This window comes from Theropithecus gelada, chromosome 5, assembly GCF_003255815.1.
Source record: "Theropithecus gelada isolate Dixy chromosome 5, Tgel_1.0, whole genome shotgun sequence".
NCBI lineage: Eukaryota > Metazoa > Chordata > Mammalia > Primates > Cercopithecidae > Theropithecus > Theropithecus gelada.
Genome location: NC_037672.1, coordinates 54,393,935 through 54,418,656, shown reverse-complemented (window position 1 = coordinate 54,418,656; position 24,722 = coordinate 54,393,935). Strand labels below are relative to the sequence as shown.

The window sequence follows — 24,722 nt, the reverse complement described above, 5'->3', positions numbered from 1 at the left end:
AGGAGGGCTGAGTCTCTGCACTATCTCCTCTTGCTGTAAACGCCCAAGGGGTTCACCATTCCCGCTGCCTAGACAGAGCTGATTCATCAAGACAGGGGAATTGCAATAAAGAAAAAGTAATTCAGGCAGAGCCGGCTGTGTGGGAGACCGGAGTTTTATTATTACTCAAATCAGTCTCCCTGAGCATTCAGGGAGCAGAGTGTTTTTTTTTTTTTAAGATATAATTTCTCTGGTCGCCCAGGCTGGTGTGCAGTGGTGTGACGTGGGCTCACTGCAACCTCCGCCTCCCGGGTACAAGCGATTCTCCTGCTGTTCAGCCTCCTGAGTAGCTGGGACTACAGGCGTGCGCCACCATGCCCAGCTAAGTTTTGTATTTTTAGTAGAGAGGCGGTTTCACCACGTTGGCCAGGCTGGTCTTGAACTCCTGACCGCAAGTAATCCGGCCTCGGCCTCCCAAATCAGTTATAATTTTGCAAAGACGGTTTCATTCCCATAACCAAGTACTATTCAAAATATGGCTAAGATATTTAGCGTGGTTCCGCAACAACTTACTGCCTTAAAAAACCAGGGCGGGGCCAGGCGCGTTGACTCACGCCTGTGAGGAGGCCAGGGCACTTGGATTGTTTGAGCTTGAGAGTTGGAGACCAGCCTGGGCAACACGGCAAAAATCTGTCTCTACAAAACATACAAAAATTAGCCAGGTATGGCGGTGTGTGCCTGTAGTCCCAGCGACGTCGGGGGCTGAGACAGGAGACTCGCTTAAGCCCAGGTGGTTGGGGCGGAAACGAGGGGACATCGCGCCCCTGCACTCCAGCCGGGGCGACAGAGCCAGCCTCTTGTCTCAAAAAGCAAACAAACAAACAAACCCCAGGGCAACAAGTCTCTCTCAAACCCCTTTGCTTCTTTCCCACTTATTCCCCTTCCAGTTCCTCGTCTGTTAGACGTTTCCTTTCCTCTGGTACTTTCTTGGTAGTTCCCTTCGGCTCCAAGGACGCCTGCGCAGACTGAGAACTCTGGGAAGTCGGAGACCGAGGGCGCTACGAAGCCGACAACGCACGACCTTTGCTTTGCGGCGCGGCCGTAAAGCGCCATTACGCAGCCAGAAAGTTACGACGTCATTGGTTGCGGTTCCTCCGGCAGCTGGCGCTGTGCGTCAGGTGCTGGTCTGGATTTTTCTCGATGCACTGGGTAAAGACTTGGACTCTAGCGTGGGAGGGCTCTTGATTTGTGATTTATAGGTAGGCACAGCTACTCCCGTTCGGGAACCCAACGGCAGCCGGGTCCTAGTGCCCACTAGATACGGGGGGCCGGGACTCGGAGCTGTGGGTTGTGGGGAGGCGGAGGCACCAACTAAGAGCAACCTGGCATCGCGAAGCCGCCCTCGGGGCGCTGATGGCCGGACGCCTCCTGGGAAGGGCTTTAGCTGCAGTGTCTCTCTCTGTGGCCTTGGCCTCTGTGACTGTCAAGTCCCCTGGCTGCCGCGGCATCCCTGCGTTCAGGTATTGCACCCTCCTACTGCCGGCTCATTTGCCCTAGACCCTGAGTTGGGGTGGGAACCACCTTTATTTCCGGCGTATTCTGTAGGCTTTGCTTTGTCTGCCGGGTTTTTCTAGTCATATGCAAGTTTTCAAAAAGGCTCTAAAATGTTTTATCTAGCTTTTGAGGAAAACGAGTGGCAGAGACCCTTTTTGATCTCTTATTTTGAAATTTGCCATCCTCCGTAAATCTTTGTTAGTGTCACGAGAGAGTTTAAATAGCACTTGTTTGGGGTGGTGGTGTCCCGTGCCATTTTTTTTTATGGTTAATACTTAAAACATTGTTATTAGAATTAATATATGTACATAGTTAAAACAGCTTGAAAATGATGTAAAATGAAAAGTGAAATCACTATTCCCCCACCCCCTTTCCAGGGTAGATAATATATTTGCTATCTACCTCCTTTTTTTTTTTTTTAATTTGTCTATTGTGGATAAATTTAGGGATTTATGGTGTCTTAGACTACCTCCTTCTGTTCTTTCCTTCTCCAGTTTTTATTCTTTGAGTTAGTAAACACAGGGTCCTAGGTGCAGCAGCCTTTTCTTACTTATAGATATTAAAAGTCTCTTGAATCTACAAAGATGATAATTGAAAAAAAACTCTGTTTCCTGGATCTGTTTACTGTTGGTCAATAGTTCTGTGTCTTTTTGGGCCTGTTTCCTTCTGTTGCTTTTTCTCCAACGTCTGATGGGCATCTGTCTATATTTTGGTTAATGTGAGTGATAGGTCTTGTTTTCAGTACACGGGTTGCTAATTGACTTGTGGCTTTTTGTACCAGGTCGCCTAGATAGGAAGGTTTCAGTTGAGGGCATGTGAGCAGGTACCAGACGGATAGGCTGGGAACCTGCCTTTTGCTTCAGGCTTTACAGTAGTGGAGGAGCAGCTTCTCCGCTGAATATAGCTGTTTAACTTTGTTTCCTCAGTGTGAACTGTAAAATTATTATTATTATTATTATTTTTTTTTTTGAGACGGAGTCTCGCTCTGTCGCCCAGGCTGGGGTGCAGTGGCTGGATCTCCGCTCACTGCAAGCTCCGCCTCCCGGGTTCACGCCATTCTCCCGCCTCAGCCTCCCGAGTAGCTGGGACTACAGGCGCCCACCACCATGCCCGGCTATTTTTTCGTATTTTTACTAGAGACGGGGTTTCACTGTGTTAGCCAGGATGGTCTCGATCTCCTGACCTTGTGATCCGCCCATCTCGGCCTCCCAAAGTGCTGGGATTACAGGCTTGAGCCACCGCGCCCAGCCAAACTGTAAAATTATTAAGCCTAAGTTTCTGCTGTGTACTCTTAACAGCAGTATTCACAGTAGGGGTCCTACCCCTTCATTTCTAAAAAACTTTTGACTTTATCTTGGAGACAAACATAACTATTTTGGAGTTTTTGCTTGGAGAGTGGGGAGGGAGGAGGACTGAGTGATTTCCATGGTTTTTGTCCCGCTGCCAATTTATGACCTTTGGGCCCACTGACTTCAAGCTTGAAACCTCTAACTCGGCTCAGCTTGTAGGAATAGCATCTCCCCCTAATCCTTTGGTGTTTTTTTTTTTTTTTTTTTTTTTTGGACGGAGTTTCACTCTGTCGCCCAGGCTGGAGCGCAGTGTTGCGATCTCGGCTCACTGTAACCTCTGCCTCCTGGGTTCAAGGGATTCTTCTGCCTCAACCTCTTCAGTAGCTGGGAGTAAAGGCGCGCGCCACCATGCCCAGCTAATTGTTTTGTATTTTTTAGTAGAGACGGGATTTCACTACCTTGGTTAGGCTGATCTGGTCTTGAACTTCTGACCCCGTGATCTGCCCGTCTCAGCCTCCCAAATTGCTGGGATTACAGTCGTGAGCCACCACGCCTGTTCTTGGTGCATATTTTTAAATTTACTTTGCCCTACTCTGGTTTGAAGGTCAGTATTCCAGCTACTTTTCATCTTCCTGAAGTTGGTTAACATCTGTCATTCACTGGTGGCATTTATTCCTTCTCCTGGTATGGATTTTATTTCCCTTTATCTTTATTTTCTTCCAGTGGGATTTAAGGAAGGAAGGAATACACGTATGTGCTCTCTGGAAATCTCTAATGCTTTTTTTGTTAGATGCCAGCAGAACAGTGTAAACTTGCTTGGCAATTATTCTTTGTTTTTATAACTCTGGGAACCCTAGATGAGGCAGGTATATCCAGAACCAGAGACTGTACTGGCTTTAAAGAAAAAGCCAACAGTTAACAAATGTGCCACGTACCTGGTAACTAATATGGCAGAATAGCTTGAGCCGGGGAGGTAGGAGGTTGCAGTGAGCTGAGATCATGCCACTGCATTCCATTCTGGGTGACAGAGTGATACAATGTCTTAAGAAAAACAAAGAAAAGTTTTTTTTTTTTTTTTTTTTGTTTTTTTTGAGACGGAGTCTTGGTCTGTCGCCCAGGCTGGGGTGCAGTGGCACAATCTCAGCTCACTGCAACCTCCACCTCCTGGGTTCACGCCATTCTCCTGCCTCAGCCTCCCGAGCAGCTGGGACTATAGGCGCTCGCCACTACGCCCGGCTAATTTTTTGTATTCTTTAGTAGAGACGGGGTTTCACTGTGTTAGCCAGGATGGTCTCGATGTCCTGACCTCGTGATCTGCCCGCCTCGGCCTCCCAAAGTGCTGAGATTACAGGCGTGAGCCACCGCGCCCGGCCAAGAAGAAAAGTTTTACAGCCAGCCACCATGGTTAACACCTGTAATCCCAGTGCTTTGGGAGGCTGAGGCAGGAGGATCGTGTGAGGCCAGGAGTTTGAGACCAGTCTAGGCAACTTAGCAAGACCCTTGTCTCTAAAAAAAAAAAAATTAACTGGGCCTGGTGGCATGCATGTGTAGTCCTCACTATCATAGGAGCAGAGTAGGCTCAGAGACTACTAAGTGATCAGTAGGATTGCTTGAGCTCAGGAGTTGAGTTTGAGGCTGTGGTAAACTGTGATTGCATCTCTGCATTCCAGCCGGAGTGACAGAGCAAGACCCTGTCCCTAATGTTCTTTTCCTTTTTTTTTTGTTTTTGAGATGGAGTCTCACTCTTGTCACCCAGGCTGGAGTGCAGTGGCACGATCTCCACTCACTGCAACCTCCACCTCCCAGGTTTAAGCGATTCTCCTGCCCCAGCCTCCCGAGTAGCTGGGTTTACAGGCGCCTGTCACCATGCCTGGCTAAGTTTTATATTTTTAGTAGAGATGGGGTTTCACTATGTTGGCTAGGCTGGTTTCGAACTCCTGACCTCAGGTAATCTCTCCGCCTCTGCCTCCCAAAGTGCCGGGGATTACAGGTGGGAGCCCCCATGCCTGGCCGAGATCCTGTCTTTAAAAAAAAAAAAAAAAAGGAATTTTACCAATCTTTGATAATTTGGAAAAACCCAGAAAATGACAGTTTTGCACTTAGTTTTTGTGATTACTAGAAGGTTTCAAATGTTCATTTCCTTTTTTTCTTGCTCTGTCACCTAGGCTGGAGTGCAGTAGTGTGATCATGACTCACTACAGTCTCAACCTCCTGGGCTCAAATGATTATCCCAACTCAGCATCCTAAGTATCTGGTACTACTCGTGTGTGCTACCATGCCTGGCTAATTAAAAATTTATTTATTTTTTTTTGTAGAGGTGGGTCTCCCTATGTTGCCCAGGCTGGTGTCAAACTATTGGGCTCCAGTGATCCTCCTGCTTTGGCCTCCTAAAGAGCTGGGATTATAGGTGTGAGACACTGCTCCCAGTCATCAAGTGTAGGTTTTCTAGAAAAAAGGTATTATATTACAAAGATGTGGTGAATGCTTTTAAATAGCACAACATATAAATCTTCCGGAAGGATCTGTTGGGGTCACGTGTGTAGAACATTGTTTTATTCCTGTGAATACATAAAACACATGAATGAACTAAAAATGAAATAGAGATAGTAAAGCATAGTGTTAAGAGCCTGGAATTCTAAGACAGCTTGCCTATGTTTGGATCCTGATTTCTACTCAATTGTGTGACCTTGGTAAACTTATTTACCTCTCTGGTTCTTAATGTTCTTATTTCCTTTTTTTTTTTTTTTTTTTTTGAGATGGAGTCTCGCACTGTCGCCCTGGCTGATGTGCAGTGGCACAATCTTGGCTCTCTGCAACTTTCGCCTCCCAGGTTCAAGTGATTCTCCTGCCTCAGCCTCCTGAGTAGCTAGGATTACAGGTGACTGCTACCATGCCTGGCTAATTTTTTTGTATTTTTAGTAGAGACTGGGTTTCACTATGTTGGCCAGGCTGTTCTCAAATTCCTGACCTTGCGATCCTCCTGCCTCAGCCTCCCAAAGTGCTGGGATTACAGGTGTGAGCCACTGCACCTGGCCTTAATGTTCTTATTTCTTTGAAAAAAAAAAAAAAAGGAAAAAAGATAATATGGCCTGGTGTGGAGGCTCACACCTGTAATCTCAGCACTTTGGAAGTCCGAGGCAGGAACATTGCTTGGGCCTAGGAGTTCAAGACCAGCCTGGGCAACATACAGTGAGACCCCATCTCTACAAGAAATAAACAAAATTGGGAGTCTCTGAGCCTACCTGATTTACCAAACCGCTCCCTCAACAAAAAGACAAAACGAAACCAAAAGAAAAAAAAAAAAAGCCAGGTGTGATAGCACATGCCTGTAGTCCCAGCTACTCTGGAGACTGAGGCAGGAGGATTGCTTGAGCCTGGGAGGTCGAGACTGCAGTGAGCCATGATTGTACCAATGCACGCCAGCCTGGGTAACAGAGTGAGGCCCTGTCTCAAAAAAAAAAAAAGGTTAAGAAAAAAAAAAGTAACTGAACTCAGTTGTGAGGATCAAGTGAGTTAATTTACAGTGCTTAGAACAGCGTCTTGCACATAGCAATCACTGTCTGTATTTATCTGTGGTTATGACAATATGATTGTTGCAGATTTTCTTTATTTCAAAGCACCATGTCAGTATTGCATTTTTTAAAGTTTACGAGTCTTAAGAACTGGTTTTTGCCATGTAAATGAACTTTGTCAATTACTTAGTTTCCATTTGCTAGGCCAAATATATTTCTTGCACTTGTTCAGTAATACAATACAAAGGTCTAGGCTGTGTGTGTGTATATTACAAGTATTCTTTTTTCTGTTACCTTACAGTGTATCACATTTAAATAGCATATTTAGATGTTAACACTAAGCAGTGTTAACACTTCTTGATGTGATAAGATGTATAGTCTGAATTTTTGCTCTTGCACAATTAAATTTGTTTTAGAAAAGTAAATAATCCAGTGTGTAAGTCTGTCTTGTCAAGTAGGTAGGGTGGTGGAATTCCATAAACATTTTATTGCTAAATCAGGGAACAAAGAGCCTTAAGTTATTTAAACATTTTTGGTACTTGGGTGGGATGGAGTGGAACAGGATTAGTGTTTACTGTTGGGTATTTAATTAATGGCCCTAACTTTTTTCTTGCCCTACTCCCAAACCGTGAAACATAACTCATTCTGTAATAGAGTTCAGTTAGAGATTAGGGTTCCATATGTTAAAATTTTGCTTTTTAAAACACCTGAAGTCTGCTAATTTTGATAAATGTGTTTCATATATGTATTCATTTTTTATTGAGTATGGGTTTAAGGTGAGGGAGGGACTCTTTATTTTCAGAATATTCATTATGTACATTACCTAAACTGTGGCAGCTGAAGCAAGACAGTCGTCACAGCATGGAAGTGAATGAACCTACCGCTTTTAATAAAGTTAGTCACAAATCAGATATTTGCTCACCTTACACTAGTTTTCAGCCCGTCTGGGGATATTCACTTCTTTATTGGTTAGGGTTTCCCGATTTTGGGGTGTTTTACAACACTTTACAGATGTAAAGTGAGTGTAAAATGAAATAGTAATTGTTTCACAGTCTTTAAATGTGATGAAAGAGAATAGCTTGAATAGTACGTAAAACTGTAGACGCACAAAAATAGGAAAGAATGAAACCAGTTAAAAATCCAACTGACAGTTTGGCAGTTTCTTACAGAACTCAACACTCATAATGCAGCAGTCACACTCTGGTATTTACCCAATGGACTGAAAATTTATGTCCACACAAAAACCTGCACACAAATGTTTATAGCAGTTTTATTCATAACTGCCAAAACTTAGAAGCAGCCAAGATGTTCTTCAATAGGTGAATGGGTAAATAAACTGCGGTACATCCAGCCAATGGGATACTATTTAGTGCTAAGAAGAAATGAGCTATCGAGCCATGAAAAGACATGGAGGAATCTTAAATGCATATTATTAACTGAAGGAAGGCTGTATGATGCCAACTGTATGGCATTCTTGAAGGCATAACTGTGGAGACAGTAAAAAGATCAGGAGTTGGATGAATTGGGGTAGCACAGAGGACTTTAGCCTCCCTCATCGTCAGCATCCCCACAGAGCCACGGAGCCATACGTTTGTTACAATCGAACCTACATTGACGCTTTGTCACCCAAAGTCCTGTAGTTTATATCAGGGTTTACTCTTGGTCTCGTACTTTATGGTTTGGACAAATGTATAATGACACGCATCAACTGTTACGGAATTGTACACATAAAATTCACTGCCTTTAGGGCAGTGAAACTTGTGTATGATACCTAATGGTAGGTACATATATACACTGTATACACTGAAGAGGGACCAGGAGGAAGTCTAGTAGGCAGTTCTTGTAAGTCAGGTTAAGAATTTTAATTAAAAAAAAAAAAGGGTTTCTTATTTTTTTAATGAGTCAGGATCTCATTATGTTGCCCATGGTTCACTGCAGCCTTAACCTCCTGGACTCAGGAGATCCTCCCACCTCAGCTTCCTGAGTAGCAGCAACTACAGGCACGTACCAGCATGCCTGGCTAACTTTTAAAATTTTTTGTAGAGATAAGGGTCTCACTATCTCACCTAGGGTGGTCTTGAACTTCCAGCTTCAAGCAGTCCTCCTGCCTTGGCCTCCCAAAGTGTCGGGATTACAGACGTGAGCCAGCATGCCCCACTGATAAGTTTCTTTTTGTATATATATATAATTATGTAATTTTCCCTAATTGCATAAATTTGATCAGGCATACCTCACTTTATTTGGTATGTTTGGGAGTCTTTTTTCCTTCTCTTTTTTTCCTTGTTTCCTTTTCTCCTTTTTCTTCCGTTTTATTTCTTATCCTTTTTTTTTTAAATCTGTTTTTCTCTTTTTTGCTTATCCTTTCTTGCAACTCCCTTTCCTTTTCTCCTTTTCTCTCTCCCCTTTTCCTCCGCATCTTTGCCACTCTCTCTTCTTTCCCCCCATCCTCTTTTTCTTCTCTCTTCTACTCCCCGTTACCCCTCCCTTTCCTTTTTCTTCTTCTTCCTTCCTTTTCCCTCTTCCTATTTGCTTCTGCGTCTATTCACATCACCCCTTATTTCCTAGCTTATGTTAAGAACCTGATTATGTGGATTCTTCTATATATGCTTATATAATAAATAGTATAGACATTTGTGGTAAGCAGAATAATGGCCCCCCAAGTATGCATGCATCCTAATACCTGGAACCTGTGTATATGTTGCCTTACATAGCAAAAGAGAGTACAGATGTGATGAAGGTTAAGGACTTTGAGATGGGGAGAGCATCCTGGAAGGCGCACCTGATGTAATTGAGAGTCCTTAAAAAATGACCTGGCCGTGATCAAAGATATGACTACTAATGAATGGTCAGAGAGAGATTCTATGTTGCTGGCTTTGAAGATGATGGAAGGGGGCCATGAGCCACAGAATGCAGATGGAATAGGGATTCCCTCTAGAAGCTGGGAAAGGGAGGCGAATGAATTTTTAACTCTTGAGTCTCCAGAAAGGAATGCAGCCCTGCTGGTAAATTGCCTTTAGCCCAGTGAGACCTTTGTTGGACTTCTAACCTACAAAACTGTAAGAGAATGAATTTGTATTAAGTCGTTGAATTTGTGGTGATTTGTTATGGCTTCAATAGAAAACTAATACATTATATACATGCACCAAAATGTATGTACTTACTTATTTTTTATGTCCTTGCTTTATAAAAATAGTATCGTATTATAGCACTTTACTGAATCTTTTTTCAGCAATACCTTATGGAAATACAAATTGTTTGATGTCATTGTTTTTATTAGCAAGTAAATTTCTCCACATCCTTGCCAATACTTATTTTCTGTATTTTTTTTTGATAGTGGTAATTCTAATGGGTCTGAGGCAGTATCTCATTGAGGTTTTGACTTGCTTTTGTCTAATAATTAGTGATATTGAGCATCTTTCCATGTGCTTATTGGCCATTTGTATATCCTTTTTGGAGAAATGTCTATTGGAGTCCTTTGCCCATTTTTTAATTGGGTTGTTTTATTGTTGTTGTGTGTAGGAGTTCTTTCTGTATTCTGGATATAACCAACCCCTTATCAGACATGTGATTCACAAGTATCTTCTCCTGTTCCATGGGTTGCTTTTTCACTCTTGATTGTGTCTTTTGATACCCAGAAGTTTTTCATTTTGGTGTAATATGTAGTCCAACTTATCTATTTTTTCTCTTGTTGCTTGTACTTCTGGTGTCATATCCAGAAACTCATTGCCAAATCCAGTGTCATGAAATTTTGTCAGCATGTGTTCCTCTAAGATTTTGATCATTTTAGGTCGTATGTGTAGGTCTTTGACCCATTTTTAGTTAATATTTTTATATGGTGTAAGGTAAGAGTCAAACTTCATACTACTTTTGCATATGAATATCCAATTTTCCTAGCACCGTTTGTTGAAAAGACCGCCCTTTGCCTGTTGAAATGATCCTGGTACCTTTGTCAGAAATTATTACGAGGATTCTGTATGCCAGTATCTCAGTGTTGTGATTGCTATAGCTGTGTAGTCAGTGTGAGACCTTGAACTTTGTTTTTCCCTTTCAAGATTGTCTTGGCTATTTGGGGTTCCTTGAGATTCCATATAAATTTTAAGGTAGAGTTTTCTGTTTCTGGAAAAACATCATTGGGATTTTGGCAGAGATTGCATTGGATCTGTAGATAACTGAGTAGTATTGACATCTTAACAATATTTTCTTCCAGTCAATGAACACAGGATGTCTTTTTATTTGTTGGTGTCTTTAACTTCTTTTAGCAATATTTTGTAGTGTTCAGTGTATATAAAAGTTTTGCTTCCTTAAGTTTATTCCTAAGTATTTTATTCTTTTTGATGCTATTGTAAGTAGAATTGTTTTCTTAATATTCCTTTTGGATTGTTAATTATTAGTGCTTTGTTTGTTTGTTTTTGAGATAGAGTCTCGATCTCAACTTACTGCAACATCTGCCTCCAGCGTTCAAGCGATTCTCCTGCCTCAGCTTCTTGAGTAGCTGGGATTACAGGCATGCACCACACACCCAGCTAATTTTTGTATTTTTAGTAGAGACAGGGTTTCACCATGTTGGCTGGACTGGTCTCAAACTCACCTCTGCCTTCCAAAGTGCTGGGATTACGGGCATGAGCCAGCGTACCCAGCCTGTTAGTGTTTTTTAATGTAACCATTTTTGTGTGTTGATTTCATACCTTGCAACTTTGCTGAATTCATTTATTAGTTCTAACAGTTTTTTCGTAAATTATCTTGGGTTTTCTACATAAAATATCACGCAATGTGTAAATACAGGTTGAGTATCCCTTATCTAAAATGCTTGGGACCAGAGCGTTTTGGATTTCAGGTTTTGGAATATTTACATACACATGATGAGATGTCTTGGAGATGGGACTCAAGTCTAAACGTGAAATTCATATATGTTTCATATATACTTTAAACAGGTAGCCTGGAGATAATTTTATACAATATTTTAAACTTGTGCCTGAAACAATTTTGGTGTGACCCATCAACATGAAGCGAGGTGTGGAATTTCTATCTGTGGCATCATATCAGCAATCAAAAAATTTCTGATTTTGGATTTTTGGATTAGGAATGCTCAACCAGTTTTACTTCTTCCTTTCCAATTTGGATGCCTTTTCCTTTCTTTCATTTCCTAATTGTTCTGGCCGGAACTTCTTTTTCTTTCCTAATTGCTCTGGCTAGAACTTCCAGTATTATATTAAATAAAGTGAACATCCTTGTCTTGTTCCTGATCTTAGAGGAAAAACTTTCAGTATTTCACCTTTACACCATTAGCTGTGGGCTTTTCATATATGGCCTTTATTATGTTGAGGTAATTTCCTTCTATTGCTAGTTTGTTGAATATTTTTAAATCATGAAAGGGTGTTGAATTTTGTTAGATAAATTTTCTGCATCAATCAAGAGGATTGTGTTTTTTAAAAAAGTTTTGTTAATGTGGTACATTATGTTGATTGATTTTCATTATGTGGAACCATCATTGCATTCCGGGAATGTCTCCCTTGGTCATGGTGTATAATCCTTTTCATGTGCTGTTGAATTCTGTTTGTTATTATTTTGTTGAGGATTTTCACATCAGTATTAATCAAAGATTCTCGTTTGTAGTTTTTTTTTAATAGTGTCTTTGTCAAGCTTTAGTATCAGGATAATGCTGGCCTCATAGAGTGAGTTTGGAAGTGTTTAGTTCCTCTTCAGGTTTTTGGAAGAGTTGAGGGAATATTGGTGTTGATTCTTCTTTAAATGTTTGGTAGAATTTATCAGTAAAGACATCTGGTCCTGGGTTTTTCTTTGTTGGGAGTAAATAGATACTTTTAAAAAATTCGCCTTTTAAAATTATACAACCCCATTCAAACTTTACTACCTATCCTGCAATGTTTACTTTTTCTTTTATGGTTATCAGCCCATCCAGGATCACTGATTGCTTCTCATTGTCATGTCTTTTTAGTCTTGATCTATCTAGAAGAGTTCCTGTACTTTTCTCTATCTTTCATGACCTTACCAATTTAGAGAGTACACACCTTTATTCTGTAAGATGTCTCTTAACCCGGGTCTGTCCTGTGTTTCCTAATGTCCAGATTCATGTCATATATTTTTGGCAGAAATACCTCAAATGATTGTTGTGTACTTCTCACTGTATGAGATCAGGAGGCACATGCAGTTGACTTATTCCACAACCTTGGTCAGGTGGATGTTTGCCCCGTCAATCATTTGTCTTAAGAAGGTCAAACTGACTGGTATTGTGAGAGCAGGGGAAAGGAGCTATCATAGTTTTACCATGTCCTCAGAATCTCCTTTCCTACTTTAGATGTCCTAATTTAAGGTCATCAAGAATTCGTATTTTATTTTAAGGATAATGAGAAGCCATTTAACTTTTTAGGCAAGATGAGATATGAAAAATTTTTTTGTATATGCTGTGTGGTTAGGGTGAAGGTTGGTTGGTTTTTCTTTTGCATATGCTCTCCAATTATTTCATGCCTGTATATTTTATTTAAATTTTGCTCTACAGGTTACAATTTGTGTATTTACCATAGTCTACCTTCAGATTATATTACATTAGTTCGTTTTCAGTGTAAGAATTTTTCAGTATTTAATTTCTATTTTCCCATTTTTCCTTTGAACCATTTTTGCCATACGTTTTACGTGTATATTATAGATGATTTTTAAAAAATGCATTCCTTCACATAGACTTTAAATGATTTTCTTTTATACTTTTTGTTTTTTGAGATGGAGTCTCGCTCTGTTGCCCAGGCTGGAGTGCAGTGGCACAATCTCGGCTCACTGCAACCTCTACCTCCTGGATTCAAGCGATTCTCCTGCCCCAGCCTCCCCAGTAGCTGGGATTACAGGTGTGCACCACCACACTTGGCTAATTTTTGTATTTTTTAGTAGAGACAGGGTTTCACCATGTTGAGCGGGCTGGTCTCGAACTCCTGACCTCAAGTGGTCTGCCCACCTCGGCCTCCCAAAGTGCTGGGATTACAGATATGAGCCACCACGCCGGGCCTGCATTTGTTTTTATGGTTTGAGTTTTCATAACAAACTTCCCCTTCTACAACAGATAACACACAAGTAAGCTTGTGTCTTTTTTTTTTTTTTTTTTGCCTAAAATAAATTCAGTGAGTGGGTTCCAACTAATAAGATTTAGCTATATGTTAAAAAAATGTATATTTGAAAATAATCTCTCATAGATGTTGGACTTTTAGACTAATACGCATCATATTTGAATTTTCTGATACTTAAAGGTTTTTGAAATTGGGAAGTATGTTTTTGGGTCTTTGAATTAGGTTCTTTTTCTTTTGTTTTTTTTTTTTTGAGATGGAGTTTTTGCTCTTGTTGCCCAGGTTGGAGTGCAATGGTGCGATGTTGGCTCACTGCAATCTCTGCCTTCTGGGTTCAAGCGATTCTCTTGCCTCAACCTCCCAAGTAGCTGGGATTACAGGCATATGCCACCATGCCTGGCTAATTTTGTCTTTTTAGAAGAGATGGCATTTCACCATGTTGGTCAGGCTGGTCTTGAACTCCTAACCTCAGGTGATCCACCTCGGCCTCCCAAAGTACTGGGATTACAGGCATAAGCCGCCACACCCGGCCTAGGTTCTTTAATTAATATATTTTTGGTATTTATGTAAAATGTTTTTTCTTTTTCTCCCCCAGAAACTCGTTTTCATCTTGTTGGTTTCATCTTAATACCAACGTCATGTCTGGTTCTAATGGTTCCAAAGAGAATTCCCACAATAAGGCTCGGACGTCTCCTTACCCAGGTTCAAAAGTTGAACGAAGCCAGGTTCCTAATGAGAAAGTGGGCTGGCTTGTTGAGTGGCAGGACTATAACCCTGTGGAATACACTGCAGTCTCTGTCTTGGCTGGACCCAGGTGGGCAGATCCTCAGATCAGGTGAGCAAATAAGACAGCATTAGCTGGGAGTAAGACTTTTAGAGAAGTTAATGGTTTTATTTGCAAAGTATCTTTTTGACACCTGAAAATAATTTCAATCTATGCTTAGCTGTGTTATAACTTAGTTTCCACATTTGCTTGAATTCTTGCCAAAGATAAACAGTTCATTTTTTAAATTCTTTTGGGGGTTTTAGGAGGATAATTCCAAATAGTTAAATCTGTTTTGATTTGAAATAACAAATAGCATCAGCTATGTGTTATGAAATAACAGCTGGTACTATTATATTTGTTTTGAAATAACAGCTGATGGTACTTGTTTTCATGTGTTCTGTTTGGGTTATCAATAGAATATCTTTTGTGGTTGTTTTCCAATATAACTAGACTTGTGAAAGTATTTTTCAGCAAATTTTCCAGGTTACTAAGAACAGGATGATGATAAACCAGTGTGAAAAAATAGAAGAGGGATGGATAAAGGGGAGAGAGAGGGGAAGAATGAGAGAGAAAGGGCTCTCACTAAATTCATAGAAGTGCCGCATTGATTAACATTTTGTGTTTGTTTCTTTTATTTTTTCCAGCTTTATTGATGTATGATTGGCAAATAACTATATATAAAGTGTACAATGTGATATTTTGACATGCATATACATTTTGAAGTGATTACCACAATCAAGCCATTTAAAATAATCTTACATGGCTACGTTTTTTTTGTGTGTAGTGAGAACAGTTGAGATCTACTCTCAGCAAGTTTCAAGTATACAATACTGTATTATTACTATTTTTGAGACTGGTGCTCTCTCTATTTTTGAGACTGTACTTCACCCAGGCTGGAGTACAGTGATGTGATCATAGCTTGCTCTAACCTTCAACTCCAGGGCTCAGGTGATTCTCCTGTCTTAGCCACCTGAGTAGCTAGGACTATGGGCATATTCCACCATACTTGGCTAATTTTATTTTACTTTTTTTTTAAGTAGAGATGGGGTCTCACTGTTTTGTCCAGGCTGGACAAGAACAATATTATTAACTGTAGTCACCACACTGTAAATTAGATCTCTAGAACTTACTCATTTTGCATAACTGAAACTTTATACCCTTTGACCAATATCTCCCCATTTTTCCCACCCCTTTATGTTCCTTTTCTAACCCAGGGTGGAGTGCAGTGGTGTGATCATAGCTCACTGCAGCCTTGATCTCCTGGGCTCAAGTGATCCTCCCACTTCAGCCTCCAGAGCAGCTGGGACTACAGGTGTGTGCCACCATGCCTGGCTAACTTTTAAATTTTTAGCAGAGATGAGTTCTCACAGTATTATTGTCCAATCTGGTCTCGAACTCCTGAGCTCAAGTGATCCTTCTGCCTTGGCTTGCCAAAGTGCTGGTGTCACAGGCGTGAGCCAGCATGCCTGGTGATTTTTTTAAAGGGGTGACTCTCTAGAGTCCCAAAGGCATTGCAACTCTGGTTTTATATAATTTCATGGTTTTTATCATTTAATTCTTTTTATTTGCATGTTAGATGGCAGATTGGTTAGAAGTCTTAAGAAAATGTATGGATCGTTGAAGTTGGAAATTATTCCCCAACCCACAGATATTTCTTTGCTCACTCACTGGCTTTAAAGCAAGAAAAAAGTGAAATCTGTGTCAGAACTGCCCATGAACTATCCAGTGCTACATAACTCTTTATTCACTGTCAGTGCAATTATGGCAGGGATTTTATAGTGGTGAGGAGAGTAGTTTAGTTATGTCTGTTTACAAAATTTTTTGTTGGGCCGGGCACAGTGGCTCGCGCCTGTGATCCCAGCACTTTGGGAGGCTGAGGTGGGCGGATCCCTTGAGGTCAGGAGTTTGAGACCAGCTTGGCCAACATGATGAAACCCTCAGCCTGCCGAGTAGCTGGGAACACAGGAACGTGCCACCACACCCGGTTAATTTTTTATATTTTAAAAATATAAAATGTATTATTTATATATATATAATACATATTCTGTTTATAAAATATATTTATATTTAAAAATATAAAAAACTAGCCGGGTATGGTGGCATGTTCCTGTAGTCCCAGCTACTCGGCAGGCTGAGGCAGGAGATTCGCTTGAACCTGGGTGGTGGAGGTTGCAGTGAACCAAGATAGTGCTATTGCACTCCAGCCTGGGCGACAGAAAAAAGACTCCATTTCAAAAATAAAAAGAAGAAATAAATAAAACATAAAAATTTTTTTGTTGTGGCATGATATAAATATATTAAAGTGCACATTTCTTTATTTTTTTTGTATTTTTTTATTAGAGATGGGGTTTCACCATGTTAGCCAGGATGGTCTCGATCTCCTGACCTCGTGATCTGCCCACCTCGGCCTCCCAAAGTGCTGGGCTTACAGGCGTGAGCCACCGTGCCCGGCTGTAAAGTGCACATTTCTTACATGTGAAGGTGTGCAGCTCAGTAAAGTTTTACATTTACAAAGCTCTGTAACCACTGCCCAGATCAAAATCTAGAACATTTCCAGCATAGTATGTCTGTTTTTAATTTACATCATATTTATTATGCAGCTTGTGGGGCAAATTCACTGCTTCGTGGGTTTTCTTTGATAAAAATATTAATCAGTGTGCATTTGAAGAAATTTAAATTATTTTGAAATAGTAGAAACATCGTCAGAAGGAATCTTATTTTTGGAATTACATGGGAACCAATAGTTTTCATAATGTGCCCACCAACAATTCCTTCTTGCTAATACACCTTTCTGTAGCATGTGGTAGGAGCTCTAGCTCTTCTGCTGGTAGTCCTTCCCAGAGGGGTTAATAAGTTTAATAATAATACATATCTTTGTAATGTATGGTGTTTTGGTTAAAACCTTTTTTTTCCCTTAAAAATTGTTTTGAAGGAATAAGACGGATTTGTGGAAAAAAAACTAACCCTTAAAAATTTACTGTTTCAGAAATACTTCCTATGGATAACAGATTGACTTGCATTATTAAGCTGTTGGTAGTTTTGAATGATTATTTCTTATTTTACATTGGTATTCTCATTACAGTGAAAGTAATTTTTCTCCCAAGTTTAACGAAAAGGATGGGCATGTTGAGAGAAAGAGCAAGAATGGCCTGTATGAGATTGAAAATGGAAGACCAAGGTAGGTACTGGGAGTAGAGCATCTTGCAATAATGAGTCACCAAAAAGTAGAAAAGACAGTTCATATTTATCAAATCCTTGTATGACCCAGATGTTGTACAAATTTATTTATATATGTGATCTAATTAAATCTGCACAATAACCCTGTTGGTGGATATTTTTAGTTGAATTTTTAATTGAAGGAAAGAGTCTAAGCAATTTGTATACAGCGAGCAAGTGGCAGAGGCAGCGTTTGAATGCATCTTTTTGTAATTTTATCTTGAAAATAGAAATAATTAATTGAATACATTAATAGAAAGGAAAATTGTTCAGCAGATATTTATTAAATGGTATAGTATCTTAAAGTAAGAATTTATCCAAACCTGTAAGAGTAAAAATAAAGATAACCCAAAATTTAACATCAAGGGTCTTTCTATATTTTTTAAAAAAATGATTTTTCTGTACAACTAAAAAATTATCCATTTTCCTTAAGAAGATATTATAAAAATGTGTTAGCCTGTTCTCACACTGCTATAAAGACATACCTGGCTGGGTGCGGTGGCTCACGCCTGTAATCCCAGCACTTTGGGAGGCCGAGGTGGGCAGATCACCTGAGGTCAGGAGTTCAAGACCAGCCTGACCAACATGGAGAAACCCCATCTCTACTAAAGATACAAAATTTAGCCGGACGTGGTGGTGGGCACCTGTAATCCCAGCTACTCAGGAGGCTGAGGGAGGAGAATTGCTTGAACCTGGGAGGTGGAGGTTGCAGTGAGCTGAGATTGTGCCACTGCCCTCCAGCCTAGGCGACAGAGCGAGACTCCGTCTCAAAAAAAAAAAAAAAAAAGACATACCCAAGACTGGGTAATTAATAAGGGAAAGAAGTTTAATTGACTTACAGTTCTGCATGGCTGGGGAGGCCTCAAGAAACTTACTGTCATGGCAGAAGGCAAGAGAGAAGCAAAGGTACATCTTCCATGGCAGCAGGTGACAGAGAGTGAACAAGTAAAGGGGGAAAAGCCCCTTATAAAACCATCAGATTGGCCAGGCACAGTGGCTCACACCTGTAATCCCAGCACTTTGGGAGGCCAAGGTGGATGAATCATGTGAGATCAGGAGTTCGAGACCAGCCTGGCCAATATGGCAAAATCCTGTCTCTACTAAAAATGCAGAAATTAGCTGGGCATGGTGGCGGGCGCCTGTAATTCCAGCTATTTGGGAGGCTGAGGCAAGAGAATTGCTTGAACCCAGGAAGCAGAGGTTGGAATGAGCCAAGATCGTGCTGCTGCACTCCAGCCTGGGCAACAGAGCGAGACTCCATCTCAAAAAAAACAAAACAAAACCAAAAAAAAACATCAGATCTCATGAGAACTCACTCACTATCATGAGAACAGCATGGAGAAACTGCCCCCTATGATCCAGTCACCTCCCATCAGGTTCTGCCCTCAACTTACGAGAATTAAAATTTGAGGTGAGATTTGAGTGGAGTCACAGAGCCAAATCATATTAAAATATTAGAAAGAAATGTAAAAATTAGCATGTACTAAATAAAACCAAAGAAGGATCACAGATTTGAAATCATGGTTATCACCTTATAAAAATGTTAACACTTTGTATTCTTGGTTCCTGTAAGACAAGGAAATGGTAGTACTCCTCTCATCTCAACCTGGTCCTTCAGTTTTGCTAAGTTCTTTCTTTGGTGATAACTTACACATCTTTCTATGTTATTGAGTCTTTTTAAGTCAAATTCTCCTTGCATTTGACTGATTCCTTAGGTTCTTTTATAGATAAAATTACAAAAAGATAAAATATATGAAAAGATAGGTAAGATACATAGATGGAAATGCAAGATAGATTGTTCGTTTAGTCAAGTCTCTTTGACTAATAGAAACTAACTTTAGCTTGCCTGAGCAAAAGTAAAATTTATTTTAAGGCTATAGGAATGTCTCAAGGAGCTCAAAGCAAAAATGCAGCTGACTTTAGGAAAACATGGAGTTCGAAATCCATCAGGACTCTCTCTCTGCCTCATTTATGCTTTTGTCTATATTGTTGGCTTACTACTCTCTCTTTGCAAGTAACCATCTGTGCTTTTCAGGTTTTAATATAATCTGTGTGTCCTTTCCAGTTTCCTGTTTACAAGTTACAGTCTTGGTCATCTATCCAAACTAACCTGTCTATTAATGGTGGCCTTGATCACTTGTGTTCAGGGATGTGTGGTTACATGGAATAAAATATGGTTGCAGGCCGGGCACGGTGGCTCATGCCTGTAATCCCAGCACTTTGGGAGGCTGAGGCGGGTGTATCATGAGGTCAGGAGTTCAAGACCAGCCTGATCAACATGGTGAAACCATGTCTCTACTAAAAATGCAAAAATTAGCCAGGCATGNTAGTAAGTCCAGGGCAAGGTTAGAGTCTTGTGGCAATGGCAAGGGAAGTGGTCAATTCCTGCCAATGAGGAAGAAGACATCAGGAAAGTCTTCAGAAAAGAAGTAAACACTTGAGTTAGGTCTTTGCCATGGTTTGAATGTGTCCCCTAAAAAGCATGTATCAGAAACTTAAACCCCAATGCAAGAGTAGTTGGGAGGTGGAGGCCAATGAGAGGTTATTAGGCCATGAGGGGTATGCCCTCAAAGATAGATTAATGCCATTATTGTAAGACTGGGCTCATTATCTTGGGAATGGGTTCGTTATATGAAGGTGAGTCAGTCTTCTACTCCGTCTCTTTGCCCGTCTGCCATGGATGACGCAGCAAGAAGGCCCTCATCAGATGCTGGTTCCTTGATCTCGGACTTCCCAGCCTCCAGAACTGTGAGCCAATAAACTTCTGTTCATTACAAATTGCCTAGTCTGTGGTGTTCTGTTATAGCAGTACAAAACTGACTAAGACCCTCTTTAAAGGCAAAGTTCCTAAGAATCAAATTTACTTAGTTCTTATATTCAGAATACTATGCTTGTCACTGGAGATACAACTTATAGAACATACAACTCTCTGCCCCTAGAGGTCTTATCATCTCAGATGACGCAGAATATGCCCCAACATAAAGCAATCCTATATATAAGGCTCTCCTATTTGCCCAAGAAAAGATCCAAAACACATTTTCTTCCAAATAAATACATGAACATTTAGTGTGACAATGAAATACATATCTAATTATTAACATCTGTTTATGTCTAATTAATAATTCAAATATCTAATTGGTTTTTACAGATGTTGATAAAATGCTCATGCCGATTCTAAAATTTAAATTGCAGTTTAGTTAGGAACACATACCTTAAATTACCTATAAGGTAAAATATATTAATTTAGATATTTGATTTGGGCCCTACTTGCATATTTCATGAAACTGTTTTATTTATTTACAATAATTTTATAAATAATTTAAATTTCAGAGTTAAAATATATCATTTTCATTTCTAAATAAGCTGCTTAAGATGTAGCATATTTTTGATTATTTGTGAGATAGTGTCACGGGAAATCTACATAAAACTGATCAGTTTTTTATTTGTTCTGTAACTGTATAGTTTTTATTTCTACAACAGAACCACTAAGCTACTCTTTAAGTATCTTTAACATTTGCAAATGTGAGGTCACAACCTTTCCCTAAGGAATAATAATTAAATCTGGCTTAAACTTCTTTGTAACCTTTTCTTCTCCCATTGTCTTGATGAATAGTGTCCTTTTTTTAAAAATAATTCTGTCAGGTGGCCTCTAAAACTATACCCCAAAATTTTGAATTTAGGTTATATGACAACAATGTGCCTTGACCATTCAACATATTTTTGCGTAAGTGAAATAACAGAAAGTTACCTATAGGAGATTTTGTAAGAACTTAAATATAAAGCAGTTCTCTCTTCTCTGAGAAAGAATTTTAAGGAGGAAAAAAATCTCACCTTATATTTGGGTACATGCAATAGATACTGTCAAACACGCAGGTGAAGCATTTCAATAAAATTATTTCATAAAATTTTCCAGTAGATAAAAAGCAGTATTTTTTAATTTGCATATTTTATAACTGAAAATAAAGCACCACAGCAAAACTAAAATATGTCAAGGGTCAGTTGATTGATAAGTACAAGAACTGTAATAATTTAAATATGAGAGCAATCAATGCAGGTCAGAAAAGGTTATACTGGGGGCTGGGTGCAGTGGCTCACTCCTCTCAGCACTTTGGGAGGCCAAGGCAGAAGGACTGCTTGAGTTAGAGACCAACCTGGGCAACATAGTGAGATCCTGTCTATATAAAAAATTTAAGAAATTAGCCAGGCATGGTGGTGCACACCTGTAGTCCAGATATTCAGGAGGCTGAGGCAGGAGAATTACTTGAGCCCAGGAGGTAAAGGCTGCAGTTAACTATAATCACACCACTTTACTCCAGCCTGGGCATGAGAGTGAGACCCCTCTCAAAAAAAAAAAAAAAAAAAATGTGTGTGTGTATATATATATATATATATATATATGGTTGCTGGCCACTCTGCCCTTCCTCCTGTTAATTTGGAAAGAATTATTGTCAGCTGTCTTGTCTTTTCTTTCTGTTGCTATTTGCAAGTCTTGCTGAAATATTTCTGAGTCTATACAAAAACAATATAAAAATTCATTCAATTTTAATAACAGTCACTGGGAAGAAAGAATAAAAAAAATGGCAGAAAGGGATATTTTGGCAAGTTGTTTATTTACTTTCATATAGTGGGAGGCCAAAAGATATGTACCCTTAGGTAGAATTACATGTTAGAACATTTTTTTAGTAGTACATAGTGAAAGTTAAACATTTAAAGGATATTTACTGAAATAAAATGACACAGGCATGAATATTGATGGGTTTATCTGACAAATTTTTAACACTGGATTGTGGCATCAGGTTAAATAGTTGGCATTTTTATAAAATTGTATTTTAGTATACTTGAAATCTGTGAAATAGTAATACTAATACCTTATTGTATACTACAAATATATATTATTGATGATAATAAAAATCCAGAAACCATTGAGGAAAAATGGACTTAATGTAACAGGAACAACTTTAATGGGAGGGGTTGTAGGAGAGTAGAGTAGGAAATGAGAATAATGAGAAAGTGAAGAGAGATGTGGGTGTTCCAAAAGAATGCAGGAAGGTTCTAGTTTGAATTTAGGAGTATAGGTGAAAACTGAAACAAATCATCACATTGTAGAACCACTTTGGGTATGAGAACCTCTTCCTGGTTCAAGTTCAAAGCATATCACATGCACAAAAGAAAAATTAAATAGCAATGTAATGGCATACATAACCTCAGCACCAGATATGTGGTAGTACCATTGGATTTGTAAGGACTTATTAGTTCCGTCTTACTGCTTGTATTCCCTTCTTTTGGGTTATATCAAATCAGGTTAAAAAGATGAAAACATTCAATTGATTTTATGCTTTTGTTTTTCTAGAAATCCTGCAGGACGGACTGGACTGGTTGGCCGGGGGCTTTTGGGGCGATGGGGCCCAAATCATGCTGCAGATCCCATTATAACCAGGTAAGAGCCAATAAAAAAACATATCAGTAGCAAAGAGCTAAGTGATAGAAAAAATGCAGACTGTAGCTGTGTGTATATATGTATACCTGTGTGTATATGCATATGTATGTGTTTGTATATATATGTGTATATATAGTCATGCGTTGCTTAACAATGAGGACACGTTCTAAGAAATGCATTGTTAGGTGATTTTGCTGTTGTGCGAACTTCATAGAGTATATTTACATAAGCCTAGGTTGTGTAGGTATAATCAAGTAAGTAGTATACACCTATGCTATATGCTATAGCCTATTACTCTTAGGTGACAAGCCTGTACAGCATGTTACTGTACTGAATACTGTAGGCAACTGTAACACAATTGTAAGTGTATATAGATCTAAACATAGGGAAAGTAGGTAAAAATACAATATAAAAGATAAAAAACCATGCACGTGTTTCAGGGACTTACCCTGAATGGAGCTCTTAGGGCTGGAAGTTGATCTGGGTGAGTCAGAGTGAGTGGTGAGTGAACATGAAAGCCTAAGACATTGCTGTCCACTACTGTAGAGTTTATAAACACTGCATACTTAGGCTACACCAAATTTATAAAAAACATTTTCCTTTTGTGAATAATAAATTGACCTTAACTTACTGTAACTTCCTTACTTTATAAACTTAAACATTTTTAAAACCTTTTTGGCTTTTTTATAACAGCTTAAAACACATTGTGCAACTGTACAAAAATAGTTTTTTTGTTATATCCTTATTCTGTGAGCTTTTTTTAATTAAAAATTTTGTTTGTTTGTTTGTTTTTAAACTTTTTGTTAAAAACTAAGATACAAATACACACATTAGCCTAGGACTATATAAGGTCAGGATCATCAATATCACTGTTTTCCACCTCCATATCTTGTCCCACTGGAAAGTTGTCAGGGGCAGTAATATGCATGGAGCTGTCATCTCCAATGATAATAATGCCTTCCTCTTGAATATCTCCTGAAGGACCTGCCTGAGGCTGTTTTACAGTTAACTTTTTTTATAAGTAGAAGGAATATACTCTAAAATAATGATAAAAAGTACAGTATAGTAAATACATAAGCCAGTAACATAGTCACTTATTATCAAGTATTATGTACTGTATGTGATTGTACTCTTATGACTGGCAGTGCAGTAGGTTTGTTTACATCAGCATCACCACAAGCATGTGAGTAATGCATTGGATGAGGATATTAACAATGGCTTATGACATCATTAGGTGATAGGAATGTTTCAGCTCCATCATAATCTTATGGGACCACCATTGCATATGTGGTCTGTTATTGACCAAAACATCATTATATGGCACATGACTGTACACACACACACACACACACACACACACGCCAGCATACGTATATTACATAAATATGCATGCAGATGTATATATAATTGATATTTTTAAGGGATTTTATATACAACAGTGATGTGATATAAGTATAAAGCTGTCATTATATGAGTAGGTTAGGCATTATATAAAGAAGGTTAATTCTATTATGCATCTATTTATTGAACATCTATTTGTTCTCAGCGTTGAGTAGGCACTTTAGTAGATATAAAAAAAATCTAAGAATCCTAAGTTGGTTCTCTGTGACTGAAGAGCTATGGCTTCATTTGCAAGATGGAAAATATGAAGTAAGAAAACATGTTAAATGTGATCAAATAGTATGGGTGATTCAGGATGCTTTAGAAGATTGGATGTTGGGGCATGGCTGTGGTAAACTAGAGCACTCAAGAAAGGCATTATAAAGCAGGTAGATTTGAGCTGAACTTGAACCTTGGATAGGGAGATAGCAGGAAGCCTAAGAAAAGGGTTTGTAGTAATATCTGAGTAGAGACCGGCTTGGTTGAAACAGAATATTCTTGTAGGAGAGTAGTAGGTGAAAA

At 39.4% G+C, this 24,722-nt stretch overlaps 1 protein-coding gene across 4 annotated transcripts in view; it reads left to right on the top strand.

Moving 5' to 3' along the window:
• The first annotated feature begins 1,072 nt into the window (after positions 1–1,072).
• NUDT9 (nudix hydrolase 9) overlaps positions 1,073–24,722 on the top strand; it is a 38,531-nt gene continuing 14,881 nt past the window's right edge. Inside the window, exons 1-4 of one of the 4 annotated variants that reach the window (XM_025386226.1) lie at positions 1,073–1,499; positions 13,997–14,236; positions 17,250–17,345; positions 22,734–22,820. In XM_025386226.1, the coding sequence (XP_025242011.1) occupies positions 1,393–1,499; positions 13,997–14,236; positions 17,250–17,345; positions 22,734–22,820 (530 nt within the window). In that variant the 5' untranslated portion in view covers positions 1,073–1,392. The remainder of the gene's footprint in view (positions 1,500–13,996; positions 14,237–17,249; positions 17,346–22,733; positions 22,821–24,722) is intronic. The other 3 variants (XM_025386228.1, XM_025386230.1, XM_025386227.1) reach the window with 3 other exon arrangements.